General features: G+C 39.7%; 1 protein-coding gene across 2 annotated transcripts in view; it reads left to right on the top strand.

Moving 5' to 3' along the window:
* Positions 1 to 865: 865 nt before the first annotated feature.
* LOC129806212 (serine/threonine-protein kinase Smg1-like) overlaps positions 866 to 11,381 on the top strand; it is a 48,666-nt gene continuing 38,150 nt past the window's right edge. For both annotated transcript variants that reach the window (XM_055854634.1, XM_055854633.1), the window contains exons 1-4: positions 866 to 1,056; positions 1,120 to 1,206; positions 1,274 to 3,965; positions 7,984 to 10,332. In XM_055854634.1, coding sequence (XP_055710609.1) covers positions 1,029 to 1,056; positions 1,120 to 1,206; positions 1,274 to 3,965; positions 7,984 to 10,332 — 5,156 coding nt within the window. In that variant the 5' untranslated portion in view covers positions 866 to 1,028. The remainder of the gene's footprint in view (positions 1,057 to 1,119; positions 1,207 to 1,273; positions 3,966 to 7,983; positions 10,333 to 11,381) is intronic.

Below are 11,381 nucleotides of genomic sequence, written 5' to 3'. Positions count from 1 at the left end.
AAATCTCTTCAAATGTTATCCATAAATTTTCTTCCACACGAATACTGAAAATATTGCCATCAAAATTATTCAAAGTCAACTGCAGTCGCTATATCATTATTTCCGAACAACTAAATGAATTTGAAACTTCTGTAAAAATTAAAGAAAATTATATTGCAATGAAAGACACATTTTTCATAAATAATAAATTGTGAACAAATTTATAACCTTCAACAGAATAACTATTTCGTCGGCGAAATTACAACAAAAATTAAGCTATAATAAATTTTAGCTTTATTTACTCCGTTTTGTTTATCATAACCAAACTTATAAAATGTCAACCAACTTTTTCGAATTAAACAGTGAAGACTTTATTTTCGGACACTCACACTTCTAAAAACTTCCAAGCACTTCATTTTCAGCTGTACACCACTTCCGACCTAATATCTCCCCCTTGTTTTTGAGAGTGTTGCAATTGGAAGTGCCTGGAAGTGGTGTATACTTTTTCAACCAAGTATATCTCCCCCTTGGTCTGTAATTATTAATTCCGATTGGACAGTTCGAGGGATCGTGCACCGTTGCAGCCTAAATGTTTATTAAATATTAAAGGGATTTGCATACATCATTTATTTGTAAATCCCATTTTTCTCAAAAGTAGACTTATATTTCCCAGTTTCCCAGCTTTTCCACAAAAAAAGATCTTTTCATTGAAAATCCTTTGCATGAATCTTAAGTTAAGAGGAAAATCCTTTTAAAAATGTTATTCCGTTGCTCATTCTAAACCATTCAAAAATCCCACGTGCTTGATTTTCAGAGGCCTCTGGCGGAAATTTCACCGAACTGCCTTTCTTCTTCTTCTTCTTCTTCCTCAGTAAGCGCTGTCAAATCGTGATAAAAAAACGCAGTTTTTCGCTGTGAAATTTTTATTGGTGATTTTGCCTGTTGCTCCTTGTGAAATTTGGTGTTTTCCTGTAGTGCTGCGAAAGAGGAAGTGTTGTAGAGTCGGGCAGAAGTGAAAAAGTGATTGTGGCTTGTGCGACGTGGGAGGAATGGAGGAAAATGAAGATGGGATGACAGGTGAGACTTTTGTTTACATTTTTGGGTGGCTCTGTTTCTGAAGCATCTTGGGGGCTCCTGCAGGTGGTTCGGGGAATGTGAGGGTGGTGAGGAAGTCCAAGGTGAACCGGGTGATGCTGTTGGAGAAGAAACACTCAAGTCCGGACAGATGTGAGTAGGAAAAGGGGGTGATTTGGGGTTGGTTTTGCGGATGCTCATGGGTTTGATGTGTCTGCAGATGGTTCAGCATCGAACCTGACCAAGACACGCAGTGATGCCTCATCCTTTGGGTTTCCCGAGGACATGAGGATATCAAAATTGCTGAGTCGATTGTGTGCAGAGAGGAATGTCGAGGGAGCGTTGGATTTGTGTGGAAAGCTCAAAGGGGTCATTGTTGATCCCACAAATGCCAATTACATCCGTCGTTCTTTCGATTCCATCCTGGAATCTTGTCTGACGGTGTTGAAGGAGGGTCCGGAGGAGTGTCAGGGGCATGTGATTGAGATTTTAGGGAAGATTGGGGTTGTAATGAGGCAAGAATTTCATCAATTTCGCACGGGGATTCTGAAGAATTTCAAAGGGAATAAGAATTTGAGGGGATTCATGATGAGAATCCTACAGGTGACTTTAGAACTGACCAGGGAGCAGGAAATTGATCTGTCTGGACAGATTCCAAAGCTCCTGGACAGTCTGAAGGATTTCCTGGAGAAAACGGACAATGTGGAGGTTTTTACGTGTGTTTCTGGGGTTATTGACACAATTGCTGGTCAGTATCCTTCCCAATTTCGTCCCTATTTCACTGACATCGTTGACATCCTGGTGGGATGGCACCTGGAGACTGAACAGACCTTCAAAGTTAAGCATCACTGTGGGAAGATTCTTGAGAATTTCCGCCCTTTCTGGCTCAGAGACATTAAATTCACTGTTAGGCTTTTGGATCAGATTATTGAGGACATTGTCCTGAACAGTGAAGATCTGGCAAGTTCTGGCCAGGAGGCGCAATCGGTTGTTTTTGCCTCCTTCGTTGGGGCTTTCAATACAATTTTAAAATGCATCAATGTGACAAATCCGGAGGCAGTTTTGGCCATTGGGGAGGATTTCCTCTCCGAAGGGTATACCAAGATCCTGGTAGCAGCCAAAACTGCCATCCTGGAGAGTCCTCAAGATGAAGAAGTTGTCATGACAATCAATGAAACTGTGGGACTTTTCTTTGATTCAAACACCGGAAAATTTGACAATTTCCGGGAAGATATTCAGGGTTTGATAGAGATTCAGCTCCAGAGAGTCGAAGAATACTCTCCTGGCCAGACTCTGAGCCTGATCTTTGTCATCTTGGGCTACCTGAGAGCCATGAAAACAAAGATTTCAATGGAATTTATTGATCTCTTGGTCCATCAGCCACATTTGCTCCGGGAGCGATTTTCCCGGAATGCCACGGTCCGGGAAGCTCTCGTGAAGCTGTGGCAGGAGATTGTGGATGTGAAGAATGTGGCCATTCTGGAGAAAACCTACTCGGAGATAATTTCTGAGCTAGATGCTGCAATGGAAGTCCTCAGGAACCCCAATGGGGAGAGGAAATCAATGACCAGGGAACGAGGGAAGTTCCTGGTGATCTTCCATCTCAACAGCCTGGCCAGATTGGCAGCGTCATCCACGTCAATAATTGCCCTGTATGCCCTCAAACCGAGTCTCCTGGAGATGCTGACTGGCAATCTCTCAGTGACTGATGAACTCTGGCAAGGATTCCCAATGGTTCATCAGGCAATTCTTGGCCTCCTTGTGGCTCACTGTACAAACAATGGGAACTTCATCTCATCCAGTGGCCTCCTCAAAGGCAAAGTCCCCCATGTCATCAATCAAATGAGCCCAGAAGATCGAACGGAGAGTCCAACTTCTGACAATTTTGAGATGATTCTCACCACAATTGATACCCTTCTCAAATTACCCTGGATACCCCAGAACTCTCTAAATCTCATCCTGGACTGGACACATCAACTGATCCATCAATCTTCAGCCCATTGCGTCCCCCTAAAAACCAATGAAATCTTTTCCGGAATTATCTTAACCATCCAGGAAATGCCAATTGGAAGAGATTCAAACATTACCATAAAGTCCGGCGAGATCTTAAGAGATTTCCTTGACAAATTCACTCAAGTGGATCAGACAATCTTCCCAGGACTCGCTGAAGTCTGCTGCATTGAGATGTGCAGCTGTGACTCAAAGATCCGGGAGATTTATTCAGAAATCTTTGGGAAGATCCCCCTAAATATCTCCCTGCGCCAAGTCAATGACTTCACAGGGATGGCCAAAAAGTGGAGCTGCCACATTCGTCAAATGCTTCAATGGCACAAGAGCACAGCAACAACCAATGAGATCTGGCCAAATCACTTCCGGGAACTCCTGGAAGGGATCAGTTTCAGTCCTTCCTCAAACTTCTGTGACAATCTCCTGCGGGAGATGTTCAAGAGAGCCTGGACGGCCAAACCATCCAGCGGGGAGTACAGTGAGGCAGTTCTGGGGGATATCCGATGCCTAGTGGCTTGGATTCAGTGGGAAGCTGCTCAGTTTTGTGTCTCCAATAAATTGAGAACGCCATTTGGGAAGCCACAGGAAACCTTCCTGAAAATTGAAGCAATTGTCAAGGAGGATGCTAGAATCCTAGATCTCAAGGAATCCTCCAAAGTGGCTGGAATTGAGACAGTGATTGCCAATCAGAGGCATGCCAGAATCCTCCTTGGATTCATGGAAGCCCTCGAGAAGGCCATCTACAATGCCACAGAAGGGACAGCTTTTGCCCTTCCGGCCACAGAAAAACCTTCCCGGAATTTCTTCCACGTGAACTCATCCACCTGCAATGAGTGGTTCAATCGCATCCGGACAGCTGTGGACCTCGTGGCGCTCCACTGCATGGAACCGGAAATGGTTATCAGGTAGGAATTCTTAGAAAACGATTATCTTTTTTTCTTTAAATTATTTTCAGGTGAGATTCTTAATGTTTTGACTTCCGATCGGGCTAAAAAATTTCAGTATTTCACACAGTATTAATTTTGTGCATTGCAGGAACAGTAAAAATTGGCTGTTTCTGAGAACAGTTTTGCTTTTGAGAACACTAAAATTTGTTGTGAATTCACTGATAAGAGAAATCCGAAATAGTTAAAATAACTTTCCGGAAATTTGTTATTTTACCCTGCAGTATTGATCCAAAATCGGTGTAAATATTAGCCTTTTTAGGTGTATTAGGGGTTAAAGTTACCCTTTTCATGTTAATTTTGCCCTTAAAAAGGTGTAAATTTAACATTAAAAAATGTTGATAGGGGGAGGTGGGGCTACTTTGAGCTGTGGGGCTAGATTGTTATACGACGTTTCCACCTATTTCCGGATGAAGCTGGTCCTTACAATTATTTTATTTAGATCCACAATTATTTTGTGTATCCAAATTACATCATGTTAAAACCCAGTTTCCATTGGAAATATGCGAAAAAGTCATAAAACAAAGTAGCCCCACTTCCCTCTATATTTTTCCACCTAAAAAGTGTTACAGTTACGAGGAAAAAAAGTTAATCGCACCCTCTTTTTTTCTCAGTGTAGAGAAGATTAACCCTTTAAGGACGATTGGAACACCGGTGTCCCATAAAGAAAATAATTTTTCCTGACTACCTAAAGTTATTTTTTTCTTATGCCAGTACATAATTGTAAAGTAGAAGGTTGAAGGATCTAGAATATTTTTTGCAAGTATCTAGGTATTTGATATGTAGTAAATATTTAAGCTCAAAAATGGCGAACTTTTAAATTTTCAAATTCATAATTGATTTTATTTATTTTTTATACTTCCAATTTTTTTAAGCAAAACCCTTTTGGCAAAATAAACTACAATACTCATAAAACGAAAAATATTATTCATTCACTGAGTGAGAGAAATCCGAAAAAGTTAAAATAACATTCCGGATATGTTTATTTTACCCTGCAATATTGATCCAAAATCGGTGTTAATATTACCCTTTTTAGGTGTTTTATGGGTTAAAGTTACCCTTTTTCATATTAATTTTACCCTTAAAAAGGTGTAAAATTAACATTAAAAAATGTTGATATATTTTTACACCTAAAAAGTTTTAAAGTTCTGAGGAAAAAAAGTTAATCGAACCCTCTTTTTCTCTCACAGTGTAGAGAAGATTATGTATCTGCGAAGGTATTTTCATTACAGAATCATTACCGGTTCATAACCGATTTTTAACCGATTCTAAGATATCATCTTCCCTTGAAAACTCTTTAGAATGAAAGCTTCCCCATTGATTTGACCTCTATGTACGCTTTTCAAGGTCAAGTGGATAAACATGTTCTAGAAAGCTCATTTTCCAAATGATTCGAAACAGTTTGGGTTTTTTTTTGAAAGGTCTTGGAATCCAGAAGAAATCTAAACTGGTTTCATTTGTTAGTGAATCGATAATTCATCGTAAATCGATTTTTAGGTGCTTCCGTTCCATTTGAACTACTTCTGTTCTCTTTCAGCTCTTGTTGAATTTTCCTCGAATATAATGTAGTGCTTCCAAATTACGAACACTTACAAAAAAAAGCGGGGGTCAATTCTTTCCCGGACTGCCGAAACCGCGATATCCCACTTCTGATTTATGTAGTGTTTATTAGCGTTTCCAATACGGGATCCCGAAATCCCGGGACTGAGACACTTTTTTTGGATCGGGATCAATCCCGAGACCAAACATTGAATTAAATGGCACCCCTGGATCTTAAAATTCCTAAATATTGCGATCCCGAAATCCCGGGATACCCCCCACGCCTCTCTAAGATTTTCCGAGTCCCGGAATTTTCGGGATTCCGAGATTTTCGGCGTCTCAAGCTTTTCTGAACCCCAGAATTCCACCCGAGATTCAGAGAGATAAAGATCCCTTAATAGAGGGATCCCGGGATATCTCCATTAAAGGGATTTTGCAGTTCCGGAACTCCGGGAACAAGTTCAAGTGCCTTTATAGTGAATGTTCTGTTCGAAAAATTTGACAGATTTTTTTTTAATTAAAATTTGATCCAGAACACAGAAGAAAACTTTTTTTTTTTAAATAAAGTAAAAGTATTGAAGTGAAATTTTTAAAATAATCCTACGATTTGTTAATGAAACTGCTATGAATACATCCTAAAAAAAATAATTTGTTTTGAATTTTATCAAATTTTTGTGAAATTCTTTTAAATTTACCTTCAAGCTAAAGTCTATGTACAGCTTTGGTTTCCCAAATTCATTTTCACTTGCCAAATTTGTTTTTCGTAATGACATTTAGTCAAGACACTTACCAATATATCTATCATAAAAACCGCAATAAAATCTGTTTTTTGCTTTAACTTTTCCCTATTACATTCCATCATTATCAAGTGAAAATAAAATTTGAAATTCCGGAAAACGTAGATTTCCCGAAGAAATATTTTGGAAGTCCGAATGTTGATAAGTTTGATAATCTTAGTATTAATATGGTAATTATGCAATTTCAAAGTAATTTGAAGGTTATTTATAATATTTTTTATCGAGTTTAAAAGAAAGCAATTTTTCGGAAAAATCTTTTTGGTCAGTAAAAAATTCAAATTGGTCAGTAAAAAATTAAATATGGTCAGTAAAAAATCAAATTCGGTCAGTAAAAAATAAAATATAGTCAGTAAAAATTTAAATATGATCAGTAAAAAACTTCAAAAAAAAATCAGTAAAAAATTAAATTTGGTCAGTAAAAAGTCAAATTTGGTCAGTAAAAAATAAAATTTGGTTAGTAAGAAGTCAAATTTGGTCAGTAAAAAATAAAATTTGGTCAGTAAAAAATTAAATTTGGTCAGTAATGGCTCCGGCACACCTTTTAGACCAGGAAAATTTCATGAAGACGAAATTCGCATCCCTTTCTTTTTCACATGTTTTGTATATGACTATCTCACTCTTTCGCATACCAAATTCGATTAATCGAAATTGAATTTGGTGTGATGTTTAAAAGAAGAAGAAGAGTGCAAGAGAATGAGATAGACATATGCAAAGAATATGTGAGAAAGAAAGGTCTTCGAATTTCGACTTCATGAAATTTTCCTGATCTAAAAGGTGTGCCGGAGGCATAAAAAATTAAATATGGTCGTATTTTAGTGCGTTTCATATTTTACCATTTCGTATTTCATATTTCGTCTTTCATAAATTTTGTACAAAAATGAAAGAGGCGCTACTGATAACTTTCCAAAGCACAGAAAATTTCCCTTTGCCCCAAACAGGCAATACTGATAATTAGAGCTTGAAGTTCGACTTTAAACTCAGACCCGAGTCCAAATTTCATTTTTTACTGATCAATTTTGATTTTTCACTGACAAAATTTGATTTTTTACCGACCAAATTTTACTTTTCTCCGACCGAATTTGATTTTTTACTGACCAAATTTGATTTTTACTGACCAAAATATTTGCTGATAAAATTTGATTTTTTACTGACCAGATTCTTTATTTTTTACTGACCATTTTTTATATTTTACCGACCAAATTTCATTTTTTACTGATCAATTTTGATTTTTCACTGACCAAATTTGATTTTTTACCGACTAAGTTTGACTTTTCTCCGACCGAGTTTGATTTTTTACTGACCAAATTTTATTTTTTACTGAATTTGATTTTTTTACTGACCAAATTTGATTTTTACTGACCAAAATATTTGCTGATAAAATTTGATTTTTTACTGACCAGATTCTTTATTTTTTGTTGACTATATTTTATTTTTTACTGACCGTATTTTATTTTTAACTGACCACATTTGAGTTTTTACTGACCAAATTTAATTTTGTACTGACCAAATTTGACTTTTTACTGACCAAAAAGTTGCAGCCCAATTTTTCAAGGTCTAAATTAGTTTGTCCGAAATTCCAAATTTTCCCCTAAATGGTGTGTGTCTCAGCTGGTTGCAAACTCAGATTGAATTTTGTTGCCTAGGTATTCGGAATCCACAATTCGGAATCTTGTGGAAGCTGGAAAGGTGTCAGAGCCCCTTTTTGAGCATACGCTGATGTCTCTGGCATGGGCTCTTCTGCGCAATGGAGAGAGTGATTCCCTGAGTGGATTGTACACGTGGACCAAAAAGGTAACAGGTAGGAGGTTGTTGTGGGTGAAAATGGCTGCTGAACAGGCGGCTGGACACCGGGAAACTGCAGCTAGAGGATATGCTGAGATTCTCGAGGGTGATCAGAAGCTCGATAGGCATATTAGGGAATTTATAGCTGATCAGTTGGTACAGTGTCTTCTGTGGTCGATGCAGTGGGTGAAATTGATGGAATTTCTGGAGCTTGAGGAAGCCCGGGAAGTGCCCAGAGTAACAATTCCTCTGATAAATATCACATCGAAGCAGATGAGGTGTCTTCTGCATTATGAGGAGGATCAGACAATTGCTGAGGAGTGTCTGTCAAATTGGGAGATTTTGAATGAGGATACTGAATTTTCTAACAATTTTTCCTATCATCATATTATTTCTTTGGCTGAGAATACGATAACTTGTGTTTTCTCGGGAGAAAGTAGAGTATCACCGGGTGTTCTGAAGACTTGCTCGAAGATCTTTCAGAATGGTCTTCAGGAAGCTCTGAGAACGCACTCGCAGGAACATTTGAATAGTTTGACTCTGCTGAATCATGTTTGTCATAAGATTGCGCGAGGGGAGGATTCTGTGGAATCCTTGAAAGTTGATAAGGTTTTTGGATCACTGACGCTCATTAAGATCCTCTATTGGGCGGAATTCTTCTCGGGGGCATGCAAGAAAGTCGATGCTGATGATTTGAATGCCATGCTGAGGCTGGATATGGTGTCTATGGCCAGGAAGGAGGGAAATCTTCAGATGTGCAAGAGAGAACTCGAGAAGTACTACTCAAAGAGTTTTGGCGTGGACAAAATCCCACTGGAGGCGGCATGTGAAGCTCTGGTGCTCGGAGCGGCTTCCGGAAGTCAACCGGATTGGTCAGTGAATCTCGGAAGGGCAGTCTATGAGACTAGCAAATGGTTGTATTGTTTTCCGGAAAAGAGAGAATTTGCTGTGCAGTTTGCAGCAGCTGCAGCTCTTGGGATTCGCAAGAGTAGCCAAGAGGCTCAGATTTGTGAGAGGGGAGCCCGGATTCTTCTGACCATCTCTGAATGGCTCATTCCGGAGGATGAGAAACTCCTGACTGGAGATAATCCTCTGAGTCAACTTCTGAAGGAACTTCCGGATTATGCGTCAAATAATGTTGTGCCCAAGGTTGACCTGGCCATTGGGAAGTTGATTGGAGCCAGTGTCCGGCAGTGTCCGGATCTGGCTAAAGCATGGAACACCTTTGGGGGATGGTGTTACAAATGGGGCAGGAAGATGGTGGAGAATCGTCCGAGTTCCGGAGATAGCAACAATCTCTTTCAACCGGAAGACATTTCGGAGATTTCCCGGGCCATTCCTCAGGCCACCCAGGAAGAAATCTCCAAAATTGTGGCAATTCTCAGTGAACATCAGGTTCCCATTGAGATTGATGACATTGAGCCGGGTGATGGGAGTTCAACGGAAATGCTGGAGAGTCATTTGCGAAAGATTCCGAGTTTGAAGCAAATCTCAGCGGAACAGCTGCAGATGATCATTGGGATCTGGAGGAGGGCTCATAAACATGTCTATGGATACTATGAGATGGCAGCTGATGCCTACTTCAAGTATCTGCAGCTGGGAACGGTCAAAGTTGATGAGGATTCAGCTAGTTCAGTCGCTGCAACTTTGAGACTTCTCCGGTTGATTGTGAAGCATGCTCTGGGGCTGCAGGAAGTCCTGGAGGCAGGATTAGCGTCCACACCGACGTCCCCGTGGAAGGTAATCATCCCACAGCTCTTCTCTCGGCTCAATCACCATGAACCGTATGTCAGGAGGAGAGTTTCTGAATTGCTGTGCAGAGTAGCTGAAGATTCACCGCATATCATCATCTTTCCGGCCGTCGTTGGAGCTGCTGAGGGGCAGAAGAGTCACCTGGAGGAGAGCAATAGCCTGAGCGAATGCTTCTACTCACTCCTCGATACTCTGTCCAATCAGGCAGCTGACACTGTGGCTCAGGTTCAGCTTCTGGTCAGAGAACTCAGAAGAGTCTGCATTCTCTGGGATGAAATGTGTTTGGTGGCAATGTCCAAGGTTTATGTGGAATCTACGAGGAAGTTTTCCGAACTGGACACACAAATCACCAAGGAAGGGATCACAGATGAAAATTATGATACTTTCGCTGAGAGATACCATCAACTGATGAAGCCAATTGTAGCTGCTGTCGACAAACTCCGGAGGACTATCTCCAGGTTAGTTTTATAACAGTTAACAGTGTTTTTCTTACAGAAAAGTAGAAAAGTCTAACCTCTCCCGATGTAATTTTTCCAGTTAAAATATAAGCCACGCCCCCTTTAAGTTTTTGGCCTTTAAATTTTTATAATCCGGACATGGCTTTTTGTCAAACTGAGCGTGATTTTTGAAAAAGGCGGTAAAAACACCAAATTTTCCTTTTGCCCACTTCCACTTCATAAAACAAACTTGTTTTTTTTTTTTAATTATTTTGTATTTTTCAAAAATACGTTCTCCGTGTCAAAAAAAGGTCGCACATTTGAACACAATTTTTGTCCCAAAAAAAGAATTGAGACGGAGGGAGCAACAAATTAATATCTCTCTTTTCCGAACACTTTTTCCAAGGTTCGAAAACGTTTTTTTTTTATATCTTTCTTTTTCAGAACGATTTTACCGGAACGTTTTTCGATACTTTTTTTTAAATACGCCTTTCAATGCTCTTTTACTAGAACGCCGCAGCGTTCCAGTAGGGAGGGCGAAGGAGTACAAAGAATGTTGGGCGCGCCGTTTCGTCTTTTGAAACTTTGCCTGTCTCGGTTTGCGATCCTTTTCCCGGAATGCTTTTTTGGTACTTTTTTCCGAAAGGTTTTTCGGTCCGTTTTCTGTTCCGTTTTACGATCCTTCTATAGGAACACTTTACAGTTCCTTTCCCGTACCGTAATGCTATTTGGTCCCTTTTCTTTCACGTTTTGATCCTTTTCTTAGAACGTTTTTGGGTCCCGTTCTCCTTCCGTTTTTCGATTCTCCTCTCGGAACGTCTTTTGATCTCTTTTCCATTCGTTTTTTGATTCTTTTATCGGAATGTTTTTCGATCCCTTTCCCGTTCCGTTTTACGATGCTTTTCTCGGAATACTTTTCAGTCCCTTTCCCGTGCAGTAACGCTCTTCGGTCCCCCTTTCCTTTTTGGTTCCGTTTTTTGATTCTCGGAATGTCTTGCAATCTTTTCCGTTCATTTTTTTTATTCTTTTATCGGAACGTTTTTTTTATCCCTTTCCGGTCCTTTTCTAAA

This window comes from Phlebotomus papatasi, chromosome 3, assembly GCF_024763615.1.
Source record: "Phlebotomus papatasi isolate M1 chromosome 3, Ppap_2.1, whole genome shotgun sequence".
NCBI lineage: Eukaryota > Metazoa > Arthropoda > Insecta > Diptera > Psychodidae > Phlebotomus > Phlebotomus papatasi.
The sequence above is the reverse complement of the archived record's forward strand: the minus strand, read 5'-3'. Positions and strand labels throughout refer to the sequence as shown.